General features: G+C 42.4%; 1 protein-coding gene across 8 annotated transcripts in view; it reads right to left on the bottom strand.

The window, feature by feature from the left end:
• STAU2 (staufen double-stranded RNA binding protein 2) overlaps nucleotides 1-18,964 on the bottom strand; it is a 230,261-nt gene that overhangs the window by 148,609 nt on the left and 62,688 nt on the right. For all 8 annotated transcript variants that reach the window (XM_070392695.1, XM_070392694.1, XM_070392697.1 and 5 more), the window contains 3 exons: nucleotides 6,383-6,542; nucleotides 4,860-4,967; nucleotides 1,695-1,907 (listed from right to left, as the gene is read on the bottom strand). In XM_070392695.1, the coding sequence (XP_070248796.1) occupies nucleotides 1,695-1,907; nucleotides 4,860-4,967; nucleotides 6,383-6,542 (481 nt within the window). The remainder of the gene's footprint in view (nucleotides 1-1,694; nucleotides 1,908-4,859; nucleotides 4,968-6,382; nucleotides 6,543-18,964) is intronic.

Here is an 18,964-nt window from a genome sequence, read left to right as displayed (position 1 = left end):
GAAGCGTTAAGTCTGGGGTTAGAAGAGGTGGCCTAGTTCGTGAAGAAGTTCAAACGACTGTCCTTCGATGGCACCTTGCCTCTCTTCTTGCTTAATTTGCCTCTTTCATCAGAATGTCTTACGTGCCAGAGGTACTGTTGTTGATACAGATTCCAAAGACAAAGGACCAGATGCATAAATGCACTCAAATAATAACGGCGTTCTGAAAAAGCTAAGAGTGACTGGTTTCTTCCCTTGACCGAAATGAACTACCAGCACCCTTGACAATGAGGTTATTCCTTGGATATCAGCTCTTATAGTGTCACTCTACAAACCAGTAAGGACAGAAACTTTTATCAGAAAGCCTTCTTTGCAGTCTCATCTTAGAGAAGAAAACATTAAAAACAGGATATACGTCCAAAGACACTATCAGGGAGTCTTATGTTTTTAACTCTACAGAGTAAATCCAAAAGGAGTTTCCAAGCAACCAGTTTCAAATGGGCTCTTCAGTCACGTGACTAGACCCCTGACTCTGCTACCGAATCTTGGGTGAGCTTCTTAAACACCAAGGACCTCTTCTGCGAAACAGGGATAGCACCTACATCACGGACTGACTGAGAGGATCCAATGAGACAACGTGACAGTTTTATTATCTTTCTCAAAAATCAAGGCAACTCACCCAGTTATTTTCTCTACTTCTATTGCGTATAAAGAACTGTAGACCCTAGATCAGTGGTTCCCAACCTTCCTAATGCCGCGACCCTTTAATACAGTTCCTCATGTTGTGATGACCCCCAATTTCATTGTTACAAATTGAACATAATTAAAGCATAGTGATTAATCACAAAAACAGTATGTAATTATATACGTGTTTTCCGATGGTCTTAGGCGACCCCTGTGAAAGGGTCGTTCAACCCCCAAAGGGGTCACAACCCACAGGTTGAGAACCACTGCCCTAGATGTATAAGACTTGTGAGGAAGGGACAAAAATGCTAAAAACCAAGGTACCATGTGAACAGACAGAATCAGACATAAAATAACAATATTTAATACTTATTGGGTGCTTATTATTTGTATTATTAATAAATACTAAGTCCCGCACACACACAGTGCTTCCCATTCACTAGCTGCTGCTCCTGTCACAGGTCGGCATTATTCATATCCCCACCCCCCACCCCCATATCCTTACCCATTTCAGATGTCCTGAAAAGATACTATGTATAGCAGTGTGGTGTGCAGAAAGAACTTGGTTAGAGATCAGAGCAGTTCAGGTTACTCCACACGACAGGTGAATAAAAGTGAACAAATGCTTTGGATGTGTTAGGGGTAACATCCTCTACCTTACACAGTCCTGATGAGAATTACACTAAAGGTGATCACGGATGGGAAAGTGTTCTATACTAAAGTATTCTACACTAAAGGTGATCATGAACAAGAAAGTATTCTATACTAAAGGTGATCATGAACAAGAAAGTACTTTGTGAGCCATAAAAAACTGTCCGTATGTAAGTATTATTGGATGAACAAACACAGGTATGCAAGTGTCTGAAAAGCAAACGGAATTGTTACTGATTCACAGGCACACATCCAACCCAGACTCTGGGACTGTTTATAATCCATAGGTTGAGACGCCTGCCCTGTGGGGAAACTTTTCTCTATAGTTACCGGAACATTCACACAGTAAAACTGACTCATGTTCATAAGCACACACTTACTTTGACTATGGTTTTAGGGCGTTTTTTAAAAAATAGTTTTGGCTTTTCAACCACAGGAAGAGGTGGGAGTTTCTTAAGCTCCTGTAAGACGGTGGTCGCAGCGCGCTTCTTGGAGAGCTTTTTGCTATTTCCCTCGCCTTCTGCAGAGAACTCTCCCACAGACACCCGCGTAACAAAGCTTTTCATATGTGGTGGTCCGCTTTCTTTAATCACCTATAAAGTACAAATACAATAGTAAATAACATACAGGCACACTTAGAATGTGTCCTTATCGCATGGATCTTTCTTAATGTTCCTATCATAATCAAATAGAAATGAAGAATGATGCCAAAATTATAGGTTTCTTTAATAAACCTATTAGAAAGGTATTATATAAGAACTATTCAGTTACAATATTTACAATGCATAAGAGACTGAAGTTGGGCGAACAGAAATCTAAGTAAACACATTCAATTCACACTCAAAATTATTTTTTACCCATTTTAAAACAGGCAATTCTCATTATGGTTACCATCTTTTCTTTTCAAAAATACTTTTAGCCCAGCCAGGATGGCTTGTGGTTGAGCGATGACCTATGAACCAGGAGGTCAGGGTTCAATCTGGGTCAGGCCACATGCTTGGGTCGCAAGCTCCATACCCAGTAGGGGGTGTGCAGGAGGCAGCCGATCAATGATTCTCTCTCATTATTGACGCTTTTATCTCTCTCTCTCCTCCCTTCCTCTCTGATATCAATAAAAATATGTATTTTTTAAAACCTTGTTTTATGTTGATAGTATTATAGACATCTCCTATTTTCTTCCAATGATTACTCATTTCTTATAGAACAGAAAATTAAGAACGTAAAACACATCACATTATATTAGGTACACAGGGCACTGAAAATGATACGTGTACGGTATCGCATTTTCTCTGGAAGAGTACGTTCCTGGAGGATGGGGACCACGTCTTAAGAGAGTTCTACCAGCCATCCCGCATCCTGCATGGGGAAGCCGCTCAAAAATAACCATTTTTGACATAAACCTTCAAAGGTTGTTTTAGAGAAAGGAATGTTTACTCTCTGACATGATCTTTAAAAGGTTAGTCGATATGCCATAAAAAATCCTCGCTTCCTAGGGTTATGGATTGTGACTCTGTAAGCTGTGGATGCTCCCAAACCCTGTACCAATGTGCTCACTTAAAGTAAGACCACTTTCGAAGAAATATGCCTCCCCAAACCTGATTCTCAAAACTTCCGTCTCCTTCACAGTTTTAAGCTATAAAAGGTACCCTACTGAATTAAACAGTTTCCTATTTAACAGCACATTAAAAGTTTGTCTTTTAATACTGGATGCCAGTGAGGAAAAGAAAGCAATAGTTCAGTAATTCAACAATGCTAGGGATAAGGAACTTACGATAAGCATGTTTTCCAAGTAATTTAAGTTTACTAGTTGAAATACCAAAACTGTTTATTTTAACCACTTTGCTGGCCATCCTCCTGAATTAAAAAAAAACAACAACACACAACAGAGGTCCAGAGGTATGGATGCATGGAACAAAATAACAGATCTCAGTGGGAAAGGGGAGGGGTGATGAGAGGAAGGGAACAGGTAGAAATTAACCAAAGAGCATATATGCATAACCCATGGACACAGACAATTGCATGGGGAAGGCGGGGGTGGGCGAAGTGGGGCCAAAAGGGAGAAATGGGAGACAACTGTACTGTAATACTGTCAACAATAAAATACAATGTAAAAAAAATAAAAAACAACAAACACCTATATGCCGTACTGACTTAATAGAGAATACCAAATAGTTATTAACCTTTTATTGCTGGCATGAGGTCACCATTTGAACATCAAATATTCTGTAACGTATACTGATGCCGCCAAGGGCTTCTAAGACTGATAAAACTGTCCCTATTCACTGTAGCCTTTAAGGCCCAAATCCAATACAGTGGGGCCTTGACTTACGAGTTTAATTTGTTCCGTGTCGGAGCTTGTAACTCAAATTACTCGTATGTCAAATCAACAGTGAACGAGTGAGACACGTGATGCTGGGCTGATATTGTGGCGTTCACTGTGACGTTCGCTGCGCCAACTAGTGGTGGGGTATCTGAAGCTGGCTCGTAACCCGAATTTTAGCTCACAACTCAAAGCTCGTATCTCAAAATACTCGTTAGTCAGGACACTCGTAAGTCAAGGCCCCACTGTAGTTTCCGAGTCTATGCAATTACTTTGATTGGCTTTCCATCTGTCCCTATCGTTTCTTGCTGGGCCTAATAAGCCCTCCAGTGCATTCTGCCCCTGCCTGCCCCTGCCTGCCCCAGGGTGCTGCTTTCCATCTGCTGCAGGCGGACATCAGGCAGCCCCATTTGCAGGAATTGTGTCTGAGAAGAAAGCAAACAGGTTCTCAGCTGAGGTCAGTCGACCCTGCTAGTGAGTTAAATGTGGGAGCTTTCTAGTGCTGAACGTCACCCCAATTTGAAGGAGGACACTCCACGACCGTGTCGGCTTATTTCCTGGGTTTTGCCTATTTTCTAAGTATTTGAGTTGCAAAATTAGAAACCTCAATATAGAAGGAATTATAATATTGAAAATGTTTTTTCCTACTTTTAATGTCACACAATTTTATAAATATTTCTGTCACCTATTTATCTAGTTGCAAAGTAGACAGCTGCTTTACTTAGTGGCTTAGTAAAATGTAAACATATTTTGGCAAGTACAGAAGAAACTGAATATTAATGCGTGTGTCACTAAATACTAACTTGGATATTTTCAATTTGATCCTATTTTAAACACCGAACCCTCTGGAGCACTACAAATTAACTTACAATGAGAAAATAAACTTTACGAGGAAAATTGAGATATGATATATACAGATGGCTCAATACGGAAAAGCGAAAGAAGTGAGCAGGAGCCCGGCCAGTGTGGCTCAGCAGCTGAGCATCAACCCAGGAACCAAGAGGTCACCGGTTCGATTCCTGGTCAGGCACATGCAGGAACCCATGACATTCTGTAAGTTCTTCTCTCCCCGGGGCCTACATCATTGCCGGACAGAGTGTGAGCACAGGAAGCACACGCACTCTCTCAGGACACAAGGATACCTGCTCACTTCACTTAGCTGGTTGCTTATCTGAGTTAGTGAGGAGCAGGGGTGAGGGTGGGAAGCTCTCCTCTGAGCACATACCTCGAAACTGACGGGCATATTTCGCTTCAGAGCAATTTCAAACACTAAGCTGATCTCAGATTTATTGGCGTCTTTGTCATCATCCATTTCTTTTCCGGATTCGCCATTCTAAATCACAAAAAACAGGATGGCACTGAGTCTTCACTTTGGAACACACTTCGCACACAGTCTACAGTCAGGAGGCCCATCTAACAGAAAATACAGTAGGAGACAGAAACCCCAGACTGATCCTGTGGAGTGCCTGTAAGCAGAGCAGGCAATAGCTGCTCTGAGGCTCTTTGTTGTTTTTCACTTTTTCCCCTCAAAGTAGAATAAATGCTAAGCGTGGAAGTCTTTTACTCAACCATACACCAATTTGAGTTTATCAAGTTCTCTAAAAATCTCTATCCAGCCCAACCAGCATGGCTCAGTGGTTGAGTATCAACCTATGAACCAGGAGTTCACAGTTCGATTCCCAGTCAGGGCACATGCCTGGGTTGCAGGCTCGATCCCCAGTGTGGGATGTGCAGGAGGCAGCTGATCAGTGATTCTCTCATCATTGATGTTTCTATCTCTCTCTTCCTCTCCCTTCCTCTCTGAAATCAATAAAAATATGTATATATTAAAAATCTCTATACACACACACACACACACACACACACACACTCTTGTACACACAGTACCTCCACTGGTGTTATAACATGATACTGCACCTTCTATGAAAACTAAGCTGTAGAAATAAGGGATGCAAACCAGGACTCTGGAGCTCCGGGTCTGGCCCTGACACCAATTCACTTACTTATTTAGCACATCTGGAGGGAGGACCCCAGATACGCTGGACGTAGTGTAAGTAACAGAGATAAAGGGAGGGTATCCTTCGCCAGGAGGCTTGTGATGTAGTGGGAAAACAGATAAATGTCCTAATGAACGTGTCCAGGAGAAAACTACCTAAGTCTGCCATTAACCAGACCAGCCACCTCGAGGCGTGGGGAACTGTAGAGGTGGAACTGTGTGGTTTGAAATAACTAAGAGGAGAGCTCAGTAAGAAGAGGACTCAGACACATGCCTGAGCTGGAGATACTCTTCTGAAGTCAATAGAGAAGGCAGCTGAAGCCATGAGAAGGGGCTAACAAAAGCCTCGATATCCTCAATCATAAAAATTAGGTAGGACTGGAAATATCCATAATAATCTCCTCCACTTTAAATTCTTCAATTCCAAATCAACACAACACAATTCATGCTCAGTAAATGTAGCATTAAACTCAAAGTAAGTGAATGTTATTTCTCATCCTTGTACACATTCCCAGATCCTGAGCTGCCTGGGAAGTGCACTCCATTGGTGAACCCAAATTCTCAAAGGCAAGGTCATCCTGGCAAGGACAAGTCCAGGATAGTAGACAGGTAATCAATCTGAGAAGCAAATTAACAGAGATCGCCACTCTCCTCTTCCTTCCTATCAGGAGATCATTTCTCCTGTTTGTGAAAATGCACACATTTGTCTTTTGGATCACCACCCGGGGATCTAGAGAGCAGCAGCAGCACACCTGAGAGGACTTCTCGGGAATGGGCTCGTTCTGCAGCGCCTGGAGGGCCTTCATGGCAGCGTTGTGTCTAGCAGCTTGTCGAGTCTTCCCTTCCCCAAAAAACTCATTGTTTCCTACAGTCAGCTGAACGTAAAAGATCTTAGGCATCGGGCAATGATACCTAAAGAAAATAAAATAGGAATGTTAGTCCGATAAAATCACTCTGTAATCAGATTTGTTTTGTTTAAGGTGATACCAACCATATAATGCGCTATGCCCTCGTATGAACCCTAATCAAATTTTAACTTCAAGCTTTCAGACAGATTTTGACGGAAGTGGGCCAATGGTCTGGTGAAGGCCGGGGAGCCACCACAGAGGACGGCGACGAGCAAGGCCATTCCGATGACAACAAGCAGACTCTTGTGCTTATAGCAGACCGTTATGATGAGAAATGGGAGGGCAGAGAGGTGGAGTCACTCCTCCAAAGTGATAATAAATATTTTGCAAAGAAATAAGATCCGATTCAACATCAGAAAGAATAGGGAGTTTAACCCAATTTGTAGGTAGAAAGTATAATAATAAAATGTATTTAAGGTAAAGATTTTGGCAGGTTTGAGTTGAATGAGCCTAAGGTAGAGAAGAGTTACGGAAGAGCTGTAGTGATGTGGACTTGAGACAATAAAAGAGGGTGTAAGTAGAAAGAACAAACCTAGAAGACATCAAGAAGAAAAATATTAAGGTGATATGCAATAAAATCCATTAACACAGCAATTATTTCACAGGGGAGCGTGACAATGACACACACTGAAGTGGAGCAGACAAGAAACAAGGTAAATATGCAAAACATAGTATGTTAGAGACACCTGTTAAACAGTTAAAGAGGACAAGGTTCAGATGTGTCAGGGAGGTGGGTGTTAGATGGGGTGGCCAGGGAGGGCCTCACTGAGATGACAGCCGGGTAAAGACCTAAAATAAGTGTGGATCCCCTGGGACGGTGCAGAGGAAGCAGACAATGTCAAGTGCGAAGGCCCTGAGGCAGCAGCATGCCACGCACGTTCAAGTACCTCAGAGGATGGTCATCTTCTTAGAGTCGAGGGAGAGAGGAAAGGGAAACCGCGAGATAAGAGGAGGTGGCCAAGGTCGCTTAGGGACGTCCTTAGAAATCACTATGGACTTCACTTCTACTCGTGGAGTGAAATGGCCACCACCAGAGAAGTGACATGACGTGGCTCACATTTTTGAAGGATCATCGAACTACTACGTAGAGAACAGACTATAGGGAAGGATGGTAGAAGCCAGGAGATCTATTAGGAAACTAGCGCAGTAACACGGGAAAGATGACCGAGGCCTGAACGAACGTGACAGCAGAAGAAGTGATGAGAGCAGTGGATTCCAAGTGAATTTCAAAAGTAGAGAGACAGGGTTTGCCCAAGAACTGGCTACGGAATAGGAGAGCGGAGGAGGCAAGGAAGGGGATTGCTGGTGGGCAGACGTCAGGCGCTCTGGTTTGAAGGTGTGAAGTTAGTAGGCCTGTCAGACATCCACATGGAGATGTCCAATGGACAGCTGGGTTTATGAGTCTGGACTCTAGAAAAAGAGGTCCAAGGTGGGAATAAAATTTGGGAATCTTCAATGTATCGCTGGCCGTTAAAGCCAGGCAGGACTTGAAAGCCAGACAGGAAATCCAGGCAGGCAGGGTGTCCTCCTTCCTGGAAGCCAAGTGGGAAAGTCTATCATGGAAGAGCGAGGGGTTGAGTGTCAAACGCTACGCACAGGTCAAGGCAGATGAGTGAGCAAAACTCACAGGACTGATTTGGATGGAATGGTGCGTTATAATAATGCTGAAAACTGAAGTACAAAATCACTCCAGTGCGGAAAAATGTCTGTATCCCGGCAAAAAGAAGTCCAATCGATGCCCTCGTCCTTTCAGATGGCGAGTGGACATCCATGGAGCGGTGCGCTATATTCAACCTGAGATCAACAGCACAGCACCCATCCCGTAAGGCTCTGCGGGCAGATGGGACTAATGGTGAAGGTTTCCTGCAGGTGCCGGGCGAGCATGTAGGTCGGCACTGACCCCACAGCTGTGGGAGGCTGGCACTAACTGAAACCATGTGAGTGGATGAGCACCTGGAAAAAGAAAGCAGAAAGGAACCCAGAAAGAGAGCCTGAGGCTGGGCTCTGATTCATGCCGGTGATCAAAAGGCAGGGGAAATAGTAGACGGCAGTGAAGGCGATGAAAGCAGGCCGCAATCAGAAAAGAAACAACACCCCGTCAGGGAGGCAATTAGCAGTGGAGAAAGCCAGAGTCTGAGAAGGAGGGAGAAATCGCTGTTTTAAATTCTTAGAGTCAATTTTCTTGGCCCGCAGTTTTCCCATTAATTTCTTTTAAGATAAAGTATTTTTAAATGTGTTTTATTATGTCATACCTTCTCATTTTTAATTGGCAAAGATGAAAAAGTTAAAGGAAGAAAAAAAATTACTTGTCGTAACAGACTATTTTTTTTAAAAACATGCAAAGACTCAAAAGCATTAAAAACCACACTTTTTTTTTCTCTTTGATTCCAATAACTAGTGTAGTAAAGTGCAATCTCCTGTTACCTGTTTCATTTTTAATTATTTTAATGCAGAAATTTGGACAGACTAATAGGATGGATGCAGGTGATTTCTGTGTCCCACAAAATTTCGTTTTCCCACCTCTACAGAACTCGATGCATGTTTTGTTTGTTTTAAATAAGAGCACTTCACTAATGGGGGAATTGACTAAGTTAACACTTAGAAAGTTTTAAGAACAGGTGAGACAGAGCAGAAAGATCTGAAGGGTCTTCAAGTTTTTTTAAATATGTTTTTATTAATTTGAGAGAGAGAGAGGGAGAGGGATAGAGAGATAGAAACATCGACGATAAAAGAGAGACATAGATCGGCTGCCTCCTGCACGCTCCCAACTGGGGATCAAGCCTGCAACCTGGGCATGTGCCCTGACCAGGAATCAAACCAGGGACCCCTTGGTTCATGGGTTGACGCTCAATCACTGAGCCACACTGGCCGGGCTCGATGCATGTTTTAAACTGGTTCCACTACCGACCGAGCCTTTTAAAACAGACAACCTGAAATCAGAAATGGACTCCTGAGATCTTACACGGCCAGCTCTCCCCGTGGAGCGAATGTTTACAGTCAATTACACACTGCTGAAAGCAGAGGTCCGCGAGTGGAATGCGAGCAGACCTTTAACTACAGGAGAGGGAGTGGGCGCCACTGTAATCACTCTGGCCTGCTGACAATTACAAAACTCATTTCGGTTTGCCACAGAGACAAACAAAATTTCTGTTCATTATAACTTTACTGGAATATGATGTCATCACACATAACCATACTGAAACAATCTGCTGATTTTCTAACCAAAATATTAATTGTACACTAAAGAGCCCTTGGGGCCTCTTCCCTTTTGGCCATCAAGCAGGGCTCTGTGTGTGCGTAGTATGTGCGTGCATGTGGATACATATGTATATATAAATTATACCACAGGAGTATCAGAGGGAAAATTAGGTACGTTGTGTTCTGAAACATTCTAGCGCTAACAACAGGAAATACCGAAACCGGACGCCTGACTAGTTGCATTCCCTTCTCACTCCGTCCCCTGACTTAACAATGGTTCTTAATAACCTACCCGACGTGGTCTGAATAACTCAGAGATCACATCTCCTCATATCATCACGACAATTAAGATTAACCAGAACACTCTCATTAATGGCTCCCAGATTGAACTATAGGACGGACAATTCGAAATGCTGTGTGTGTGTGTGTGTGTGTGTGTGTATGAGTGTGTGTGTTACGTCCTGGTCTCTAAATATTTGTTTCCTTTGGTAAAGACACACTCCAAGTGTATTAACTTTAAAGTGATGTGCTAATTAATGGAGTTCCTGTTTCTATTTTTATTTATTTCAAACATTAAGCTCACTTTTTTGGTGAAGTACGTATGGTAAGTGACAAACATCTTTCTGCACATTTTTTTATTTACCTAAGCTTACACTGCTATTCCTGAATGGTTTTTCTTAATTAGAATGTTCTGGCCAATGCTTAGATCCCCGCAGTGATTACTGTGAAAAGATGAGCCGGGAAAACGCACCCACCCAAGCTATTAAAGTTTCAGGGTCAAATGGCTTCTACCCACCAACCTCCAAAGTATACTAGTATTTTGCAAAGTGTGACTCCACTTTCATCCGTATCCTTAGTGCTGGTTTAAAACGCAGGTTCCTGCGCTCCAACCCTGGTCTGCTGACTCAGTTCCTGGGGACGAGACACAATCCTCACGCCAGGAACCGATGCCCCATAACCGCGCCACGTCCTGCAACACAGCTCCTGCGACCTGACTGCAAAATCCATACACGGGAAGGGCCACACAGCCCTGCCTCAGAGCCCCAGGCTCGGGTGCCTGTATCTCTTTCTCCTCAATCCTCACGGCAGCCTGGTGAGACAGATGTCCCCATGGTCACCTGGACAGGTAACAGAGTTGTTGGGAGTCAACCTCAAGTCTGCCTAACTTCAGAGCTCAGGGAACACTTAAGGAGTTTCCTAGTGACCTGTCACCCTCTCCACCTGTGTCTGGATTTGTCTTTTCAGTTGGCTGTGTCCTGGGCAGGCCAGGGCACCTAAGGCTTCTTTTCACACTTCAGGTCCCCTAACAGAATTCAGGAGGGTTTGACTGAACAGCTGCTGAAACCAAAAACTCTATGATGAAACTCCAGGTTTTTACAGGATGTCAAGCCAACCAGGTTCAAACAGGCCCAACTGAGGGGCCCAGCAGAGTGACAAGTCAGAATAACGGGCACCGCGGGCCACAGGGCCTGACCGCCCAAATCTGATCAAGGCTGCTGGTCAGGCCACTCTGCCAAGCCTCTTTGTCCTCCGTCTGTTCCGAGTCTTACAAAAACTAAACAAACAAATACATTTTCAGATAAAATAAAAGCTTTCTTTTCTTTAGATCCCAAAAAAGTCTTTAGATTTGGTCTATCTTCAAGATATCACAAGTTGACACCAAAATAAAGAAACAGAGAAAACTCGGTCCCTCTGAATTACTATCTGACATTCCTTATACAGTTTTGCTTTGTTATTTGAGCAGAGGGAAGGTATTACATTCTTCTATAAGTATTCTTATTCTTGTATTTATTTCACTGTCAGTTACAACTTTCTATACCACGTCTTTGCCATCTTCTCTAAAGTTACCTCATTAATGTCCTTCCCCCCCCCCCCTTTTTTTTTTCTTATTGATTTCAGAGAGAACGGGAGGAGAGATAGAAACATCAATGATGAGAGAGAATCACTGGCTGTCTCCTGCATGCCCCCTGCTAGGGATTGAGCCCCAAAACCCAGGCATATGCCCTGACCGAGAATCGAACCGTGACCTCCTGGTTCACAGGGCGACGCTCAGCCACTGAGCCATACAAGCCGGGCAATGCCCTTTTCATAGACTCCTTCTATATCATCTTTCTAAACTAAAATCTGTGTATCCTCCCTCCCATTCTCCAACATCTCCACTTTCCTAAGTATCACTTTTACAAGGTGAGAAAGACATATTCCAAATAACATCAGAACTTTTAAAAACTGAACAATAATTGCCTCGTTTTACTTGATAGCACCCTTCATACATCTCAGGACAGCTTAAGTGTTCATATCTCTTCCACAGGTTTATGTCTAAAAATATAGGAAGATGCTATCTTCTGATCTAATAAGGAGAGGCTTTGGGTTTCTGTGTTTATTTCCAACGTTGACTGAAAACAGAAATGTCACTTAGTCTTTCTATCTCAGTTTACTTATCTGCAAAATATTTGCAGAATCTATGTTTAAAGAACCCTAAATGCCAAAACTTAGAATTCGAATGACATGTTGATTATTTTGACTCTTTGTACACTTTTTTGGCACTGCTAAGCATTCTTTTTCTTGCTGTAGAAAAATAATAGGTTTTATCAGAAAGCTATAAAACAGTCCTTGGCATCTTTTCAAGATTATATGTATATAAAATGTCTAGATAGGAGAGGGTTCTTTCTCTATTCACATCTATAAATTTTGAAAATATATCTTTTATGGGATCTAGATGTTAAGTCTCGAGGAATTTCAAAAATTAGGACCTATTAGAAGAGATTCGCAGGGCAGCTGAAAACAAGCTCTCAAAGACTTGTAAGGATCTTCTGTTCTGTTTGTAGAATGATTATAATTACGCTTGAAATGCCTCAGGGAAAATACAGGAAGATGTGCGCTTAGAGCTGGGACAGGGTGTTTCGAAGTGATGCAATTATAAGTGATGTTTTCTTTCACAATTCCACATTTTTAAAAAAATAATACAATTGTACTACAGTAATAACAGGAAAAAAAATGTTTAATCGAAGCAAGTCTAGTCCCTGTCCAAACAAATAAAGGTAAATCTAAGTCTAAAATGTAAATTGGATTAAGTGACATGACTTGTGAAATACAGCCTATGAGCCACAAGAGTAAATAATTTACACTGTGTTGCTGACACCAGCACCACAATAGGACCATGGAAAGCAGAGCATGCTATCAAAGAGCCCATTGAGCAAACACACAATCACCGCCCTCAATCCCACACTCGGATCCAGCATAAACCTATTCTTGCCCCTTCCCTAAGTGAATATCTAGATAAATTGTCATCATCATCACCATGATTACAGCACAGGCGCACAAGGCACTCACTATGTGCCAGGCATTATTCCGAGCACTTTACACACTAAACTCCTTCAGTCGCCAGGACAGCCCCAACGTCATTTTCCGCACGAGGATATGAGGAACAGAGAGGCTAACTAAGCTGCCCACTGGAGTCAGCATCTGCACGCAGGCAGTTAACATGCTTTTACCCTCTGCACTCTGCTGCCTCTAAATGAACGGGGTGAGCGCTTAACAATGCAGAGCTACCCATGGTAACTTTGGAAAAGCCATGCCACACTTGGAACACCAAGGCAATTTGAGTCAAACTAGACACAGGAGCCCGGCCGGCATGGCTCAGTGGTTTAGCGTCAACCTATGAATCAGGAGGTCACGGTTCGATTCCCAGTCAGGGGGTGTGCAGGAGGCAGCAGGTCAACGATTCTTTCTCATCACTGATGTTTCTATCTCTCTCTCCCTTTCCCATCCTCTCTGACATCAATAAAAATATATTTTTTTAAAAACCACAAGTAGACATAAGAGATCTGGCAGATATTGAAGAGCTCTGTAGGCTAGTGGTCACGTCTGTAACCAAGGAGAATACCAGGGGCCCAGAAGTCCAGGAGACCGATTTAACTGCAGTCCTACTATTCTCTAGCTTTCCGTCTCATCTCCTAACTGGAGCCTGTGCTTAAACGTTGATGTTCCCATCAGGGAAATGTAATCAAAGCCACAATGAGATACCCCTTCACATCCACTAGGCTGGCCATAGGCAAACAAAAACAGAAAACAAGTGTTGGCAAGGATGTTGGGAAAACTAGAATGATTATTCATTCTGGCGGGAAAATGGTACAGCCACCATGGAAAACATTTTGGCAGTTCCTCAAAGTTAAATAAAGAATTACCATTTGACCCAGCAATTCTACTCCCAGATATATAAACCCAAGAGAAATTAAAACAGGTGTTGAAATGTATACACAAATGTTCATAGCAGCATTATTCATAATAGCCACACACAAAATATGCAAGTAACCGAAAGGTCTATCAACTGATGAATCAATAACAAAATGCAGTATATCCACACAATGGAGTGGTACACAGCCTTTCCCAGAAATGAAGTACTGACACATGCTACAATGTGGATGAACGTTGAAAACATGCTAAGTGAAAGCCAGACACAAAAGGCCACATATGGAATGATTCCATGTAGATGAAATGCCCAGAACAGGTAAACCCATCAAGACAAAAAGTAGATTAGTGGTTGCCAGGGGCTGGGAAGAGGGGAAAGGGGGAGTCATGGGGATGGAGGTGATGAAATGCTCTGAAATTAGGCCCTGGTAATGGTTGCACATCACTGTGGATGAAGTAAGGAACACTTTAAGATGGCTAAAATTGTGAATTTTGTTATGTTAATTTTACTGCAACAAAAAAGGAATTTTTAATGCTGCTGCTCCCTGGGGTTCAATCATCTGTTTCTCAAAGACAAGACTGTCTTCCTAGGCGATCTCAATTCTCCCTATTTGCAATCTTGGCAGACTCCCAGAAATTAGCCTCCCAAATTGGGGGGCAGGGCCGGGGACTATGAGCATCCCTCCCCCATCCACTCTCGGAAATTAATGAGCTGAAAAAATTAATGAGCTGATCTTCCTGCCCTTGACTGATTGCCTGGGGGAGTGTATGAATTCAATTATTAATTCAACAAATATTTATTAAAGGTCTAATTCCTACCTGGAAAACGTGTTCCAAGCAAGTGGGACAGCAAGCGCAAAGGCCCTGGGAGGTAACATATTGGGCGCTTTGGGGAGAAACAGCAAGTGTTCGTATACTGGGAAGCCGTGAGTCAGGGGCTGAGTGCTAGGAAACAGGTCTGAGAAGCATCCAGGCTGCAAATTAGAACTTAACGGCCACATTCGGTGGGAGCCCTGAAGGGTTTAAAGGAGGGAAGCGACACGGTCCGACTAATACAGGTCTCTCACCGCTGTCTGCCCAAAACAGAGGCCGGAGAGAGCAGGTGGCAGGCCACAAGTCACCTCTGCAAACAGGAGACTGGGTGACTAGACCACAGCGGACTGCGGGCAGCGCTCCACGTCCACTGAAGGGCACTCGCTGCTTCACAATGGAAGCCGTCAGCACGGCTGCTTTTCTGCAGCTTCCTGGGTGCAAGCGCAGAGTCGGAGGAGCTGGACTTAACCAGTTCCAGTTCTGCCCAGCACCCGTGGCCATTCAGGCTGAGTGACACTAGGAAACACAGGAGTTAAGTGAGGAGAACACTGGTGGGAAATGAGCGATCAACGCCAGCAGGACAGCCCCCAGGAGCCTGGCAGGTTAAGAGGCTGCAAGGATCCCAGAGGCTCTGCTCAATGTCTTCCTGCAGCGCTGGCCCCAGAGGACACCACTCTGCCCTGCCCTGCCCTGCCCCGGACAGAGGGCAGGTGGCAGGGGTGGCAACGCGTGCCTCCCGGGTGGTGGCTGACCTGAGGGGCAGTTTCCACTTGGCGACTGAAAAACAGGGTCCCTGGCAGAGCAACCTGGAGGGCTCCCCTTCCAGAGCACTCAGCCAGCATCCCTCTGGGCACAGGCACGCATCGGAGACAGGTACACGGCACTGCGGACTGCGCCGTGGAAGCTGGTGCAGCGTGACGGGTGATGGCATGGGAAGGCGGGTGTGTTCCGCAGGCAGCATTTCTCGACACCAGCACGGTCCTCTCGGTGGGGCCCAGGAACACCTGTCATAATGCAGACTAAAGGTGGAGGACCCGGACTGTTCGGTGGAGTCCAAGAATCTACAGAATTACCGCACCATGGTGCATGCTGAAGACTGGGTGATTCTGGTGCATGCTGAAGACTGCATGCACCTCCTTCCAGGGGTCTTCTCCCCTCCCCTTGTCAATCTGAAGGCTTTGGGGTCCTGAATATTCACTTTGTACCTTGTTGCCTCTAATAGGTTTTTAGTTGATTCTCTGCAATGTTCTAATCATATTTGATTTGCAAAAATGATCATTTTTCTACTTCTTTCCGAATTTTACTCCTTTTATTTTCACTAATTGTGTTGGTCCATACCTCCAAAAGAATACTAAGTAGCAGTTGAGAATGGACATTTTACCTTGTTTTTTAGTTCAATGGCAAGCTAGTACATCCTCATTAAACACAATGCTAGCTATTGGGTTAGGTTGGATTAAGTTGGCTTGGGTAGAGCTGAGTTGGGTTAGGGTTGGGTTGATTGGGTTGAGATGGGATGTGGAGGGGTTGAGGAAAGAATATATGTGTGTGCATCTATGGAGTATATAGTTTACAATGTTAAAAAAGTATTCAATTATTTATAATCTATTGTTTTCAAAGTCATAAATGGGTTTTTAAATGTCTTTTCAGCATCTGTGCAGATTGTTAACAATTTTTACTTTTTATCTCTTAATTAGTGTTTCTATTATATTTTATATAATATATTATATAAATATATTTTATATTTATATAATAAATTTTATATTTATTATATTAATATAGTTTCTAATAGTAAAACAAATTTACATTCCTAGAATAAATCCCACTTGGTTATGGTGGTTCATCTTTCAATGTATTGCCAAAGTCTAATTAGAATTTCAATTAGAATTTTTCCTTTGATCTTCTATGAATAATATTGACCTGAAGCTCTATCCTTTCTTGTTTTTTAAATTGGCATTGTTTAAAATAATAAAAATAAAATGGCATTGTTGAGCTACACATGAAATTATTGATTGCCCAAAATAATTTGTTTTCTGTTTTTTAAAAGCTCAATAAAATTTTTCTGTGAATCCCTCCAGGCCAAAGACTTTCCTTCAGGATGGGGTGGAGGTGGAGACAGAGGGTGGAGGTGGGGTGGGAGCAAGCTCTGTGTCCCCATACTTGTCCTTCTCTACAGCAATCAGGGCTTGTTTTCTTCTTTTGAGGTCAGTTCTGGTCATTTATGCTTTTCTACAAAATCACCCATTTCATCCAGGTCCTGAAAAAGTTCTCCATGAGTTGAACAAAGTAGTCCTTTGTGAGAAGTCTCATTTCCTGTGCATGTAGAGTTCCCCCATCCCCTTTATCAGACCATATATTTTGCATAGTTGTGCTTTAAAATCACATTTACCTTGATTAGAGTACATATTTACATATTTTATTGGTTCTTCCTACAATCAAGATATTGGATTCCACATGATTTTTTCATTATTCTTCTGTTTTCTAATTAGTCTATTTATGCATTATTTTCCGTCATAAAGAAATACAATGTTAAGATTTTAATACAGATTTACTAAATACTGTGTGCTAGTAGTCTAATAGCAGATTCCTAAGAAAATTATTAAAAATATAGCCCATTTTTTCCTTGAGTTGTAAGAAGATTCTCATTATTCAATTCCATCAACAGTCTGTGACTGTCTGAGAAGGTTCTTTGAAAATCACTAAGTATTCAGATTCTCTCAAGTCCTTCCCAGCAACAAAATGGGTCTGAAATTGGTTCTAGAAAATACTTAAGATGCTTCTGTTTCCTCATTCTCATGAATGCAAAGATACATGTTTTCGAGAAGCTTAAATTTAAAAGAAATACAAATATCAGATTATATTTTTAGAAGAGGCTTCTCGTCTTTTTTTGGATAAATTAACTTTATAATGTCTAGAATATGAGAATCAAATGGATGATTGTGTTTGTACTGAAATCTTCCAAAAGCTTTATAAATTGTTTGCTTTGCTACAACGTCCAACCCAGACATCTACTCCAGTGCCTTTGCTGATCAGAATTAACTATCAACTTTGGATGCTTGCCCACTTCAAATACTCCCCAGAGTAACACGGAGACATTACATCAGTGGGATTACAGGAAGATTAATGTGCTTTGTTTGGAGATGCAAACAGTAATTATACTTATTGCATACTTCTAGTTTTGGGGTTTTCTTTTACCTGAATCTAAGTGAATCTAGCTGGACATTTGCATATCGTTTAATGATAACAATCATGTGTAGTTAACTGATATTCATTGGAATATAAAAAATTTACTTGGCATTTTCCCAGCCAATTGTTTTTACAGCTTGCCGTCACTTATGCATTAGCTACTTTCATAAAAAAGAGTTACATAAAGCAAATATTTTCATACTAAATCCCATTTTCCCACTGTTGCCCAATATTAACTCTTGAGTGGTGCTTCTATAGGAAAATGTTGGCGTCAACACATCATAAAAATTATAATTAAACATTTAAACGTGTATGCCCAGGAATCGGTACATTTAATCAATTATTTTACAAACTACATTTTATCCTCTCACCTGCAATAACAATCAAATGGATAAGCATTTTGCTTCATATTGCCACAATCATTAGAAGGTCATGTATCTTTTTAAAATGCAGTTTTGGGTGACTTCCTCAGCACTGAAACTAGAAATATAATTTTTTAGCAGGACTGACACATGGAGGAGATATGTGGTCAGATTCAGGCAATGCAAGTAGTCTCAAATGATTGATAATAATCATGTAAGGGTCTCAGAAATGTCTTCAATTAGTGATACCCTTTATCATGATCCACACCAGAGGATTTATGGGAGTTACACAGAGCCTTTGGAGCCAACACCATCCTCTGACTCAAATGGGAAAAAGGACTTGCTCAACTACCTGGATACTTGCCCACTATAAAAAGGGTAAAAAGACCTTTTTGCTAAAACTGAAGATTACCACCCTGGCCAGGGTGGCTCAGTCGGTTGGGCGTCGTCCCGTGCAGCGAGAGGCCACAGGCCCAATTCCCAAACAGGGCACATGCCTAGGCTGTGGGCTCAGTCCCCGGTAGGGGGCATGCAGGAGGCAGCCGATCAATGTTATACCCTCACATCAATGTTTCTCTCTCTCCCTCTCCCTTCCTCTCTCTGAAGTCAATAAAAATACATATTTTTTAAGAAAGACAAAAAATAAAACACAAGAGTACCTGAAACTTTTAGAAAACTCTCC

This window comes from Myotis yumanensis, unplaced genomic scaffold, assembly GCF_028538775.1.
Source record: "Myotis yumanensis isolate MYYU_CA2020_CCGP unplaced genomic scaffold, mMyoYum1.0.hap1 SCAF_15, whole genome shotgun sequence".
Lineage (NCBI taxonomy): Eukaryota > Metazoa > Chordata > Mammalia > Chiroptera > Vespertilionidae > Myotis > Myotis yumanensis.
Note: the sequence above shows the minus strand (reverse complement) of the source record. Positions and strands in the feature narration are given on the sequence as shown.